Source organism: Cannabis sativa, chromosome X (assembly GCF_029168945.1).
Source record: "Cannabis sativa cultivar Pink pepper isolate KNU-18-1 chromosome X, ASM2916894v1, whole genome shotgun sequence".
NCBI lineage: Eukaryota > Viridiplantae > Streptophyta > Magnoliopsida > Rosales > Cannabaceae > Cannabis > Cannabis sativa.
Window position 1 is genome coordinate 13,313,531 of NC_083610.1, and position 16,343 is coordinate 13,329,873.

The 16,343-nt window shown below is 30.2% G+C and overlaps 1 protein-coding gene across 1 annotated transcript; it reads left to right on the forward strand.

Moving 5' to 3' along the window:
• Positions 1-633: 633 nt before the first annotated feature.
• Positions 634-3,234, forward strand: LOC133031780 (probable aquaporin NIP5-1). The gene is made up of 4 exons (XM_061105443.1): positions 634-1,441; positions 1,552-1,971; positions 2,055-2,116; positions 2,660-3,234. Exons 1-4 carry the CDS (start codon positions 1,223-1,225, stop codon positions 2,862-2,864), a joined length of 906 nt encoding a protein of 301 aa, XP_060961426.1. The 5' UTR covers positions 634-1,222; the 3' UTR covers positions 2,865-3,234.
• Positions 3,235-16,343: the final 13,109 nt, after the last annotated feature.

The window sequence follows — 16,343 nt, forward strand, 5'->3', positions numbered from 1 at the left end:
ATAATTAGTTTATTTGTTGTATTTTTAGATTTATCATGTCATACTTACACATATATTTTGCATATTAATTATGTCGTGCCATTTTGTAATATTATGTCTTATCATACCCAAACTCATATTTTTGTATCAGGTCGTGCTCATGTCTCGTGTTTGATCATGTGGTCAAAAAAGTCCGGCCCATATTTATAATTATAGTCTCATACTAACAAAGAATTAAGAGCATTAAAAGTGATATTTTCAAATCAATATTTTAATAAAATAACAATAAAAATAAAAATCTTCACCCAATTTTTTTTTTTAATACAACTTTTACTGTTTACATTTTTTTTTTTTTATAATTTATAATAGTTTTGAGTAGTTTAATTATCTGTGCTTGTGATTTTTTTTTTTTTTTTAAAAAAATCATGTCTGTTTGTCTAAATTTTGATAGCGTTTAGAAATTCTAGTTACACAGTAAAATTATTGCTGAGTTGTGTAATTTAGTCAAAGTAAAGTGGGGAGATTATGGTATAAAAAGACTTTCTTATTATTAATATATATTTTTTTTTTTGAACAATTATTATTGATAATATTTGGTGAAGAAAAGTATCATATACTGATATACTGCTATAAGCCTACACTCTATAAGAATAGCCTCCGTTGCCTCTCTTTTCATCACACTCGTTCTGTTCTACCTTGCTTCAATTATTATTATACTTTCTTCGTCTTCATCTTCATTTCTTTACATCTTTTGTTTGTGATTCACTTTTCTTCTGCATATTTCTAATTCGTTCTTCCACTCCATGATCTTCATCAAAAACTCATACGAAATCATATTTATCTAGTCTGTGAAAAGCCTGGCTCACTTCCTCAATATTTTACCTATTCCTTAGCAAAAACATTTATAAAAGCCTTCAAAGCATGTAATAATATCTCTTATTATCTCTTCTTTCTATAAAACCAAAAAAAAAAAAAAAAGTTTGATGTTTACATGTTTGAAATTTATATTTACAATTCTCTATAAGTAATGAGCTATAATTAAATTCAGTATATAGTTATACTACCCAACACACTGGCGGTAGTTAATTCAATTCCTTAGAGAAAACCTTTAAAAAAATCTTTAAAAACATGTAAAGTCTGTCCTTTCAATTCATAAATTTCTACCCTTTTTATTTATTAATAAAAAAAACCAAAAAAAAAAAATAGTCTCATCAAAGATATCAAAACATTAGAAAAAAAAAAAATGCCAGAAACAGAGATAGGATCACCAACGGCAGCGTCGGCTCCGGCGACTCCAGGGACTCCAGCTCCATTAATATCATCATACAGAATAGACTCATTATCATATGATCGGAAATCGATGCCGAGATGCAAGTGCTTGCCAGTGAGCGCCCCAACCTGGGGTGAGCCTCACTCTTGCCTCACTGATTTCCCCACTCCTAATGTCTCGCTCACTCGCAAGGTACAATTAAATTAAATTAAATTAATATATTTATAGAAACAGATTAATTTTACAGGGCCATGGATGGACTATGATTGTTACATTATTTATAAGAATATGTATATATGCAGCTAGGAGCAGAGTTTGTGGGAACGTTCATACTGATATTCGCAGCAACAGCAGGGCCAATAGTGAACCAAAAGTACAACGGTGCAGAGACTCTGATTGGGAACGCAGCCTGCGCTGGGCTTGCGGTGATGATAGTGATACTGTCGACGGGCCACATCTCGGGGGCCCATTTGAACCCGTCTCTGACCTTAGCTTTCGCAGCTCTGCGCCACTTCCCTTGGGCCCATGTACCCGGTTACATCTTGGCCCAAGTGTCCGGTTCAATCTGTGCTTCCTTTCTTCTCAAAGCTGTGTTCCATCCTTTCATGTCCGGTGGCGTTACTGTTCCTTCCACCAGCCTCGGCCAGGCTTTTGTGCTCGAGTTTGTTATTACCTTTAATCTCTTGTTCGTTGTTACTGCTGTTGCTACCGACACGCGCGCGGTACATATATATAAACTCATTTAACTACTTCTTTGGTTAATTAATCTTATCAAATTAATAAGAATGTGCGTATGTTTTAATAGGTGGGAGAGTTGGCCGGTATTGCAGTTGGTGCTACAGTTATGCTAAACATTCTTATTGCAGGGTAACATTCTTTATTTTCTTCTTTTGACACTAAAACTTATTTGTTAAGTAAATAGATTTTAGGTGACATTATTACTAAAAGCTCGAATGGTTGTTAAAACAAAAAAGGTAAATGTTGGTTGGAATCAGTATAGAGTAATGATACTGATGCCAGCATATTATCACGAAAAATTAAGGAATAAAAAGTCTTGTTACATTAAAAATATAATAATGATACTTTAGAAAAGAATAATAATTAATTTATTTTTTAATACAAGCAATAAAGAACTTTTGGCATGTCGTTGTATCTGAGTCCCTGAGACTAGATATGAGTGGTGGGATTAAAAGAATCAAATCAGTCAATCAGCTAGATATGAAGAAAAGAAAACTGTTAAGTCAAAATATCTGACTTGTCAGATAGAATACATATATTAACTCTATTATTGGTACCATAATTTAAAGTAGTACAAATTTGGAGGTGAAAATACAAATTAATATTGGAATTTCACATATTAGTTAACAACTCAAGATTGCCACATTAATATAATGAGAGTCATGCATGCAGGCCGGCAAGTGGAGGTTCAATGAACCCAGTTCGGACACTAGGCCCTGCTGTGGCTGCAGGTAACTACAAAGCACTGTGGGTATTCTTGGTGGCACCAACACTTGGGGCCTTGGCTGGTGCTGCTACCTACACCGCCGTTAAGCTCCGTGACGATGAGGTTGACGCTCTCCAACGTGAAGTTCGACCCGTCAGCTTCCGCCGTTAGTTAGCCACTATCAATAACATGAACGAGTAATATTACAATATGTTCATGACAAAGCTAATAAAAAAATAATGCAAGTGACATATGATGCGATGCGACCCTCTACTCTATCTCTATCTATATATTATATATATTTTATGAATTGATGGTGTGTTTTGATTGTTGCGTAGTTAGGCTCTGCTCTCTCTCGTTCCATATATAGGCTTTTTCTTGGCTTGTTGTGAACAATGTGATTCTATACTATATAGTACAGACAAGTAGTGCGTGACAACACAATACTGTTTGCTTTATGTATTGTACATTGTTCAATGTTCAGTTGTTTGGTTTAAATCAAAATAAAAACTGTATGCATATTCATTTGCATTTTGCACTATATATTCGAGTTCGGTTCTTATTTGATCTTATTAAATATATATTATTCCACCTAATTATTTCCTTTTATTGTTGTTGAATTATAGTACCAACCAATACATTCAAATAAAAAAGGGTTTAATATTGCTGAGAATGCGATCAATAAAAGAAAAACTACAAGTCCTGGTAAGGAATATTAGGAAGCGGATCCTCTGTCTAGGAATCCTGTACATTTTGCTGTCCACCCAATTAAAATACTCCATGTCATTAATAAATTAACAGCAAAACTCTAACTTAATTTCTAGATATTGATTCTGTTAACTTTGCTAATATATATTACATATTTTCATAATAAATGCTGAGTATCAAATACACATTAATTTAGGGTCCACTTTTCTTTCTATTATGAAAGAATGAAACTAAGACTTCTCATATTCTCTCTTTTTTTTAAAAAAAAAAAAATAAATTAACTTTCTATATTTTGTTTTACTTTTTATATTTTGTTTTACTTTTTTATTTTTAAAATAAATTAACGTGTAAATATTTAAGTGTCAAGTCATTATTCATGTCTCATTTTTAATTGATATTATTACTGTAAAAAATAAATTTAAGTATTTATCTGCATCTAAGAGTTAAATTAGATATTTATGTTATAAATAATTTCTTTTTTTCATATTTTTAGTACAATAATCAGTCTTATTTTTTATTATTATTTTTTCAGTAAGAATTGTTCTTACTTCTACTATGGTTATGTATACTTATTGATCAATTTGATGATTTTTTTTTAAATAAGATAGTTCAATTCTTTAATCACTTATGCATATAATTAAATATAAGTAAAATTGGTTGTTTTATGATATCTAGCAAATTTATTCTCTACAAAAAAATTATATATTTGAACTTCATCAATTTGAAAATGAAGAACACTAGATATACGTGCATGATATCTAAAATGACTAGAGAGAAATGTTTTTTTAGTGTAGTATATTATTTTATGTATTTCTTTTCAATTAAGCTTAGTTTTTGAAGTAAAAAATTATAGTAAAATTCGAAAAAGAATATAGAATTGGGTTCAAATATATTATTATTATTATTATTATTTAATAGATATATATATATTTCAATATATATATTTATAATAGGATTAATTTTTTCATCAATTAAATATATAATACAATTTAATTTGAAATCATATAACTTGTTTTTACATATGAAAAACCATTTTGTTGGATAAAGTAGAAAAGAAAAAAATAATAATAATAATAATAATAATAATAATAATAATAATAATAATAATCTGCCAAACAAAAATAATAACAAAATAATAAGAAAGTGTTTTTCACTTGAATCAAATTTAAAAATTTTATAGCTAGGTCCCACTGCACTAATATGTCTTTATTTATTAAACATATATATGTATATATATTAATACTTATACTCTTAACGGTACTGTTAATAAAAAGATAGATGTTAAAATGGTAATATTAATTCATTAATGACTTGGACTATTTTAATTGGGTGGACAGCAAAATGGACAGGAATCCTAGACAGAAGATCCGCTTCCGGAATATTAATTTAAAACACTATGATACAAATCATTCTATTTTTATTAGAGTACAAAATGTATTTTATATTATTCTCCTAATTGAATGAAAAAGTCTATACAAAGAAATATAGATACACGGCAAACCAAAGAGAAAAGCCCAATAACTTAGGCCCATTATACAAAATAACCCAATTTAATATACCTCCCTCAAGATAAAGTATATAAATTATGAACATTCATGGATACACAGTTTTGAATTAATTGGGAAAGAGAGGTTTGGTTAATAGGTCTGCAATATTATTATTTGTAGAGAAATGAAGAATTTGAGGCACCCTTGTTGGATCTATGTTCTCCTAAAAAATGTGATAATCAATGTTAATGTGCTTTGTGGGCTCATAAAAAAATAAGTTTTTGGAGATGTGTATAGTTGTTGTATTGTCGCAGTAAATGATGGGTGGACTAGTGTGATTGATGCCAAAGTCTTTTAATAATGCTAGAATCTATGTTATCTCATATGTGGCAATGACCATTGCTCTGTACTCGGCTTCAACAGAAGATTTGGAGATTGTGGGCTGCTTCTTGGACTTCCAAGAGATGACAGATTGACAAAGAAAGAAGCAATATCTATTGATTGACCTGTGAGTATCAGTACAAGAACCCCAATTTGCATAAGAAAAAAAAAAATTTAGATGTACTTCTACATCTTTGAAATTAGAATCAGCAAAGGCACTTAATTAAGATAGTTTGAGAATTTGAATGAAAAAAGAGGCCTTGACCTGATGTGCCTTAGAGATATTGTAATATAAGATGCACAACATGAAGATGGGAAGTTTCAAGATCATATAAGTATTGATTGAGAGTATTTACATTAAAAGATATGTTCACACGAATAATAGATAAGTAAATGAGCTTACCAATAAGTCATCTATATATAGTTGGATTAGGGAGAGGATTACCATCTTTACTAAGTTTGATATTGGGTTCCATGGGTGTGGAAGGCACATTGGCTCTATATCATTCAACAATTGTAATGTCAATGGTCGTTGAGAAATAGAAATGCCTGCAGATGAGTGACCTATTTCCAAGCCCAAGAAAAACGTAAGGCAATATATTTCAATTGAAATGTAGAGTTCATTGTTGGGATTTATGCCCTAAAAGTAAATAATTAATGGATAATATATTATAAAATACATGAAATACAATTATAAGATATGTGAATATATTAATTATAGAAGTATAATATATAAATATCTGAAAATTCCTTATTCATATGGAGAAGGTATAATCTTGTAAGGTCGTACAAGAGAATTAAGATTATACAATATGAATAAAACTAGTCGGTAGTGTATTCAAGTAAAAGAATCTTTAATATAGAACTACTAAGTACAATTTACTATACACTATACTTTAGTATGTGATTTTGATTTTGATCACATATGTGGATAAACATGTAGCAAAGGTATTGTGTATTATTCAAATATACATGACGGTACCGATATGTAATAACATCTTTCATCAACATGTCGTTTATTGTGAGAGAATTATTCATATCACAATGATGATCATTAGTAGATATGTCTGAATCATGGGTATACATAAACTCATATTTGTGTTCATTGAGTTCTTTGATTCACTCGTTAAAGTTTCTCAAAGAAGATGACTCTTACAATTTCTATTTTGGGATCTTAATGACCTGAGTGGCTGGAAACATGTTATACAATAATAGAATCCAAGCTTTCCGAAAGGATCGAATATTAGTTCCCTTAGGGCTTATTTGGTACGTCGTATAAAGGTCGTATTGTATTAAATAATAAATAACACTATGTTTGGATAAAGTAATGTATTGTATTAATTATTACGACTAAAATTTTTAATACAATGTATGTTGCATTATTTAATACATAACAAATGGTTCGTATTAGCTTGTATTATAATATTTACAAAGGATTCGGGGTCAACACCAATCTCCAATCCGGACATGGGACCCATACCCGGACCCCGACCTCGAACTTGGACCCCGACCCCAGACCCAAACCCCGACGCGGGACCGGGACTCAGATCTGAAGTCGAACCCCTGACCCCGAACCTGGACCTCGACCCCAGACCCAAACCCCAACCCGGAACCCGGGACTCGAATCTGGACTCGAACCCCTCACCCGAATCCTGGACCCGGACACGAACCCCGACCCCGACCTGAACCCGAACCCGATCCCGAACCTAGACCTGATCTTGGACCCGAACCCCGACCCCGACCCCGACCCCGACCCTGGACCCGGACCTCGACCCCATACCTAGACCCCGACCCTGACCCGAACCTGGACCCCGACCCAGACCCTGGACCTGGACCCAAACCCGGACCCTGACTCGATTCCGGCCCGGACCCCGACCCCCTACCCCAACCCTGACCCAGACTCAGACCTGGAATCTGACCCGGACCCGCACCTGGACCCCGACCTGGACCCGAATCCGAACCCGACTCAGGACCAAGACCCGGACCTGAGACCGGGACTCAAATTAAATAATACTAATACAATATAATAGATTAAGACAAGTCAATACCAAACATAATATTGTATTAAATAATACTAATACAATACAATACAACACAATACGACGTACCAAACGAGCCCTTATAGTGTTAATTTTGGGAGTGCTAACAGTTGGATCCAAATCTGTTAGTAGATTATAGATTAACTGTTCACATTGCATTAATGATACATAAGGAGTCAAGAGATAATTAGAAGAGTAAAATAGTAATTTTGACCAACTCTAATTATGAACTAATAATTGGAGGGACAACAACTTTTATTAATTATATCAACAGACTAATACTAAGAATTCTATAAATATAACTCTATATTGTCAAAGAGTGCAATTTTATATTTATAGTAGAGTAATAATAGAATTAATAAACTGAATTATTCTATTAATCATATCAATAATAATCAAGTATTTATTGGAGCTTCAAAATATAGGTCCATGGTCTCTAAGTCACCTTTATACAACATTGTACAAGAGAAGATTTAATATGATGAGGAAATTTAAGTAAGAATTAATTTCTACGAGAAATAATTCTTAAGGGAAAAATAGTAATTTTTGAAAATTATGATTTTGAATAATTATAACAATTATGAATTGTGTAATTAAATACTATTTAACTATTTTATTTTATTTGATAAAACTATATTAATTAGTTAAATATAATATTACTCTTAAATAGTATAATTGAGAAAAATATATTATTTTAGTGAAAATAATATTTATTTTAATCCTTGTAAAATAAGAGACTAATGAAAATTAATCAATTATTTTATTGGAAAATAAATAATAAATCTTATTTGTGGTAAAATTAAAAAAATAATTTTGGACCTTAAAATAGGACTTACACGTGTAGGGTGCATGTCATATAAAGGCTCATGGTAATTTTGTTTGATTATTTTATTATGAAAATAAATCAAATGAAATTAATTATTATCTTTTAATTAGTTAATTAAATATATTATTAGGTAATGTATTTAATAAAAATATAATATTAAATAAAATGATATAACAAATTTCTGTTAATCAGTTATATGATATTTATATTTGAATTTGAATTAAATTAAATATTATCTTTTATTTTAAAGGATTAAATAAAAGTTTTATTTACAACATTATAAATAATATATATATATATATATATATATTAGAATTTCAAAAGAAAAGATTAAGCGATCAAGTGAGAAAAATATGTGACTTGACAGGGAACAATTAGGGTGGGCGGAGATCGATGGATGAGAGAGACGAGAAGAAAGGGAGATCGAGAGAGGGAGGAAGACAGCGAAGAGAGGAGGGTGATGGTGCGGAGGCGTGGGTGGGGTTTCGGAGAGTTAAGATTTTCGTTTTAGGGTGTGGAAAATGGAAAAGAAATATGTGAGAAGAAATAGGTGGGCATGTTGAAAATAGAAAAGAAGTAGGTGGGCACGTGGGAAATGTGGCGAGAAGTAGGTGACGAATTTTTAATGGGCTCTTATACCCAACAGTTTAAAATCGTCGGGTATAGTATAGGCGATGGTCGCCTATACTATACCCGACAGTTTTAAACCGTCGGGTATATAGGGCTCTCCTAAAAATTTGCATTTTATTAAAAAATATCGCCTATTTTATTTATTGCGATTTTAAACTATCGGGAATACTAAATTTTTCTCGATATTTTTAAATAGTAACTTAATTGGTTTAGCGACGGTCCTAAAAAAAAAATTGTTTTTAGGACCGTCACGAATTCTAATATTTGTAGTAGTGGAGATATCATAATAATAATGAATTTAAATGTAGTGGTGACTACAAATAAGATATAGTAATAACAAATATTTTAAATATAACTACAAGTCAAATACCCTAAATATTAACATAAGAAAAATAACATTATTTGAATTAAATAAATTTAATAGATAATATCTATGATATACAATTTTAATTGCATAATAAATATTCATTAAAAATGTCAAAATAATTTATACACACTAAAAATATATTTGAATTTAAATGATTGATACATTCTATTTTCGTAATACCAATTTGTATCTAACTATAAGAAATATTGTTAGTAAATTATATATTTTAAAATTTAAAATTTATTTTTTTATTATATATTTTATAAATTAATAATTAAATAATTCAAAAAATATAATGAATATTAAAATTAAAATATCTAAATTATGAAAAAAAAAAATTAATAACATCAAAGTTTAATTAACAATATTATAATATGTGTATATTATAAAGTTATAATATAAAAAATATATATTTATTAACTTAAAATTTATTATTTATGTATAGTTTTTGTTAATTTTAACTTTTTTTTTGGGTTAAATTTTTATTAATTTTTGTGACAAATATTTCATTTCATAATTTGTATTATGTAGAGATTGATATATTTAGTTATTTACATGTCGTATTGTTCAATATTCATTACCTTAGATTATTTTCTCCATCACTTACCATTACGACATCTTACAGAAAAAGCCCATTGGGGCGTTGAAAATGAACAATTAGTAGTTTTTCAACTAAAACGGTCGACTGAGGTCATGTTTGGGCCTCACACCCTTACAGCCTTGGGCTAAGTTGAAAAATACCACTTTTACTAATCAATTAATTAAATTTACCTCTAATTTTATATTTAATTGAAACATACTTTTTTTTATATGTATTATACCTAAAATACCCTGACATAAGAGAATCACATGGAGAGTATCTTGAAGTGACAGGGGCAAAATTGGTACAATGTTTAAAAAAAAAGTAAAAATGATAGACTTTAAAAAAAGAGTAAAAATAAAAAAAATAATATAAAAAAAGTATATAGTGTAATTTCCTCTACAGCCTTGTTATGTTGCTTCAGACTCATAACTGCACTTTTTGTCACCTCTTGACGTCCAGCAATATTACTTGGGCTGGTCTCATAGTCGAGCCCATCGTAATTGCACTGTACTAAATGACCCAAAACTAAGTTAGTAAATATTTTTTTAAAAAAAAAATTAAGAAAAATATAATAAATTAGCTAATAAAAATTAATCAAAAATACATTAACTATAGGGAAAAAAACAAAAAAATACAAAAAAGGAAAAAAAATTACAAAAATACTTTGGGCCGGCCCATTAAACATTTATACAGTCCACATACAAATATTTACAAAAATACCACATGCACTAAGCCTTCAGCTGTACAGAGCGAACCATGAAGATGAAAATACGCGCTCGTTTCAAAACTGTAAAACAACCAAAATGAAACCAAAACGAGAAAAATACAACTATTAATTCAATTGATCTGATTCAAATAAAACTGATGAAAAAGCACAATGACCACAACTATATTAAATTGAATTAAGTGTTGTGGTTTTTCAAGTTGATTTACAGTTGCATCATTATTTTATATTAGTTTAATTCAATTGTTTGCAAGAATTTATTTTGGAAATAAGAAAAGGAGAAAACACTTTGAGAAATAGTTAGTTTCTGAAATAAATTTAAACGTTTCTTAATAGTTTCATTTTAGTTTTATTATAGTTTATTAACAGCAATAAATATAAATTGTAAATAAACAAGTATACAAACTATAATAAAACTATAAAAAAACTAAAAACAAACTGACAAGCAGAAACAACTCTACGAATATAAACTACAAACATCTAAATCGAATTGTTACCTAAAAAAGAACAGCAAACAACTATACCTAATAATATTCCCAAAACACATCATACATAAACATATTAAACTATTAAAAAACTAGAAAAAAAAAACTAAAACCCACTGATTAGAGACACTAAAACAAAAACAAATGTTTCAAAATATCTAAAAAAAACTAGAAACACAAACAGAACATAAAACACAACAAAAATGAAACGAAAGTAATAAGAAACAAACTAAAATGCCAAACCCAAGAACAAAATAAAATTGATTAAACAAAATTAAAGTCCTAAAAATCCAAAGAAAACCAAACGAAATTTTAAAATGAAAAACCTAAAATATCACAAACCAGAAAAAACCAAAACGATGAAATGGAAATACAAGAAAATGTTTAAAATGGGGGGAAACGAAAATGAAACCGAAAACAAACCTCAGTTCGAACAGCAGCACCAACATTATTGTTTTTCCCATAAACATCTTCAGCCATTTTTTCTTGCACACGGACCTTTGTTTTCTTCTTAGGAGGAGCTCTCCCACGCTTCGTTAATGGAGGAGCAAAATCAGAGTCTTCCTCCTCAATAAAAGGACGTTTTCCCTTAGCTTTATTAGCTAGTGATTTCAAACCCATTTTGAATTTTTTTTTTGAACAGGGGAAGGAGATGAAGAAGAACGGGTCACATCCATTTTATATAAAGATTGGGAAACAAAAAGAAAGAGAGAAAAAGGTTATGGGATGGTTTAGTGGGAGTTGAAAAAATTTGGAAGAACAAAAATGAGAGGGAAAATGGTTGAGGAATCGTGGGGAGTTAAAGGTTCAACAATGGAGGTTATTTGTTATTTCAAAAAAAAAAAAAAACTGAAATGAAATAAAAAAATCAAAGGAAAACAAAAGAAAAAGAGAGAGGGAAGTGATTGAGGGATGCATGATGGTTGATAGGTGAGTTGACGTGACTGGTGCATAGATGTGATGTGTATGTGGTATATGTGTAATAAAATATAAAGAAAAGGTAAAAAAGTTGCTTTAACCGTGTGTAGGTTTATATGTAATAAAGTGTGTAATTTGTATTTTTGGTGTAAAAATTTCTTAACTATATACTAATTTTTTTTTTTAAAAAAAATATATTATAATTAAATTAAGTTACATAATTTTTTAGTATTACATATTATTATATTGCAACAAAAACGAATAAATATATTAGATCATTAAATATAAATAATATTATTTAACATTATCGTATCACTGAAAATTAATATATCGTACTAATAAAATCATAACACAAAAAAATTATAACAATACTAAATTTATACTCAAAAAATATATATCATGCTTACAAAATTATATATACTACTATTAAAATATGTATACATACCAAAAAATTTATATATAATAAAATAAAAACTAAATATCATCTTAAATAAATGATATACAACAGAGAACAAAAACTATATACCATAGATCAAAATATATATATATAAATACCTACAATTAAAAATAAAATAAAATAATATAATATTATTAAAAAAATTGTATCTACCATATTAATAAAATTATATACAACTATAAAATAATTACACCATACTTACAAAATTATATAACACCTTTATATATAATAAAATAAAAATTAAACATGCATAAGTTAAAATAAAATGATATACTATACAATAAAACTTATATACTATATAACAAAAAATATATACCTTATTAAAATTTAATGGTTTAATATTTTTAAAATTAATATTTATAGTTAAATTTGTTTAGTACCCATTAATGGGTAATATCCATTGAGAAGTATTCCATATATATAGAATAACAACAAATAAAAATAAATATATATAGGATGATAATAAAATTATATACCATGTCAAAAAAAAATATAATAGAAAATAGAACTTAAATATCATTTTAAAAAATGATATACCGTATAATAAAAAATACATAGACCATTCACCAAAACATACATACTAACAATAATAATAAAAAATATATATTATTGATATATATATATATATATATGTATACTATACTAACTGCTAACACAGATTTTCGTTAATGAATAATGAGCCTTTTCGTAATAAATTTAACACAGATATATGTAGGAAAATTAATAAGTATAATAATTATAATAACACCAAATATTTTATGTGATTTTGCAGTTAGATCTGTATACTCCATGAGTTTATCTTATTCAAGATATTTTTGAGTATTCGATACAATATTACAATTAGTGATCTTTTTCTCTCAAAGATCTGCCGTCTTTTTTCTGTAGAATCTGCCCCTATTTATAGGAGTGTATGTTGGCAGTTATTTACATTTAAATTTGAATTACATAAATGTTTCATGAAACGTGGGATTTAATCACGTTTCATTTAAACACGTGTAGATAACAATTGATAACTGCATAACCGCTTATCATTCTTATCTTCAAGGCGGTTGACGCTGACGTGGGTAGTGGCATCTCGCCTTGGCTATAGATGATCAATGATGACTTGGCTAATCACATGCCTTCCAGTATAATAGCATGAGCACCACTGTACTGAGCAAACTTAAGAATTGCTCTTTGACCATATGGCTTCACAGACTGGACAATCATATCCTACATATTTCTAAGTTAATACACTTTAGTTATTATAATGTGGAAAATACGCTAAGTGTTTAACAACCGATTCGCTTCGTCAATATTCTCTAATGTATAGCGAGATAGATGTCTTGTTATACATTGTCTGTGTTTGATTCGAATGACTTTACTTATAAATGAATCTTGTTCTCGAGATTGCGTATTCCAAAGTAGGTTGATGTCTCGTCAATACAGACATTAGTAGTCTTGTATCCTTGTCTCGCCTAAGACTATACAGTCAGCGAGTTATGAATACACTCTATTAATTCTGTATTTAATGGGTTATTCTTTTTTGCATTAAATGATATAATCGTTATTATATCTGGTAGTTTATATTCCACTTAATTGACACGTGTCACACTCTAAAGTGTAGCCGAAGTTTGGGTATAACAATTGTCCCTTAAAAAGTTCTTTTTTAATAAAAGGTACTTTTTAAATGATGGTGTCTTAAGCTGCTCGATCATGGTGGTTTAAGAGCTTATATATCTGTGTGTGTGTGTCTCAAATTGTACATCTCTCAATTGGTGTGTGTAACAATATTTCATAGTGAAGAAACTCATTGGGGGAGAGCTAGAGTAGGACTCACATTGAGATCCGAACTAAGATAAATTTCTTGTCTCATGCTTTTAATTTTCCTCTGTTTTTATGATTTAATTGTGCCTATTACTTGTATGGTTTTAAACTTAGTTTGATATCTGGTTTGTATGAAATTGTTATGCATGTTTGTGTGTGTTGAGTTTGTGTTGTAGGAATTTACAAGAGTGATATCATATCACGGTTCTTGGAGGATCCAAGACTCAATACTAAAGCTGCCAAGAATCAAGAAAGGTTGATCAGTGGCTTCTTCATCAACCAGATTTGATCTAGGGAGATTTGATGGATCAGTGGACTTTAGTCTTTCGAAAGAAAAGATGATGGCAATCTTGATCTACCAGAAGTTGGATTCCGCACTAGAAGAAATAGTTGAAAAATTTGAAAAGGAAAGAGATGCAATAAGGAAGGGTGAAGCTGAAACCATAATGAAAAAAGCTCGATCAGCAATCATAATGAATCTTGCTGATAATGTTCTAAGACAAGTTATAGGGGAGAAAATAGCCTTGGGAATTTGGAAAAGACTGGAGCAATCATATATGGTAAAATCAACAGCTACCAAGATTTTCTTGAAGGGAAAATTATATGGCTTTAAGATGAATGCTACTGTTCCATTGGAGCAAAACCTGGATGATCTTAATAAGATTGTTTTGTCTCTAACTAACATGGGAGAAACAATCAAAGATGAAGATCTGTAATCATATTGAATGCTTTGCTAGATTAGTTCAAAGAAATGAGAAATGTTATAATGTACAGCAGGGACAATCTCACTCTTGAAGATGTAATGAGCACTCTCAGATCAAGGGATGCAAAACTCAACTGGTAGAAGGTTGCAAAACAAGAAACCAAAACTGATGAAGCCCTAATGATTCGAGGAACCAAGGAGAAGAAATTCAAGGTTCAGAGATCAGTCTAAGTTCAGGAACAATTCAAGACCAAGGGGGAAGACAAGATCAAAATTAAGACCAAAAGAAACCAGAAAATGCCATCATTGTGGCAAGATAGGTCATTTGATCAGAATCTGTTGGGAACTTAGAGATAAGAAAAAGCAAAAGCAAAACAAAGATGAAGAGGAGAAAGGCAGTGATTCAAATGTTGCAGTTGATGATCACTACACTTCAGATGGAGATGTTTTTTAATCAAGGCTCAAGATGAATCTTCAAAGTCAAGGGATGCATGTACGAGTTCAGATCACAAAGATCACGATGAATGGATTCTTGACAGTGGCTATACTTACCACATGAGTCCATACAAGGATTGGTTTATTAACTACTCCAAGATTGATGGTGGAAATGTCGTGCTGGGAAATGATCACAAGTGCCAAGTTGTTGGTATTAGCACCATTGCCATCATAAGCTATGATGGCACTATCAAAACTCTCAGGAATGTTAGACACATTCTTGACTTAAAGAGAAATTTGATATCTCTTGGCACTCTTGATGATGAAGGATTTGAGTACAAAACTGGTAAGGGAACTATGAGGATCACTAAGGGTTCATTACTAGTCATGTGAGCCATTAAGAAACATGGCTTATACTTCCTGGGTGGAAAAACAATGACCCTGCACAAGCTACAAGAGTCACCAAGGGCAAAATTGATTTCAAGCTCTGGCATGCCAGATTGGGCCACCTCTGTATGCAGAGAAAACAACACAAGATCAAGTTTTCAAGGAGCAATTATAGAGCAAAACAGGTGATGGAGTACCTACATGCTGATCTTTGGGGTGAAAGTAGGGTCAAGACACCTAGTGGTAATCAATATTTTCTATTTGTTGTAGATGATTATAGCAGAAATGTATGGGTTTTTCTATTGAAACAAAAAAAAAATGATTGTCTTAATATGTTTAGAAGCTGGAAAATATTTGTTGAAAACCAAACTGACAAAAGGGTAAAATCTCTAAGAGCTGATAATGGACTTGAGTTTATTAATGATGAGTTTGATGAGCTATGTGTAGAAATAGGCATTAGAAGGCCTAGGACTAGTGTCAAAAACCCTCAACAAAATGGGGTTACTGAAAGGATGAATAGAACACTTCTAAATAAAGTAAGATGTGTACTGCTTGATTCTGGTTTGTCCAAGAAATATTGGGGAGAAGCTTTGTACACTTCATGTTAATTAATTATAAATAGAAGTCCTAGTAGAGCTATTGACCTTAAAACTCCAGAAGAATTATGGAATGGTAAGCCTCTTTCTCTAATGCATTTGAGAACTCTTGGTTGTG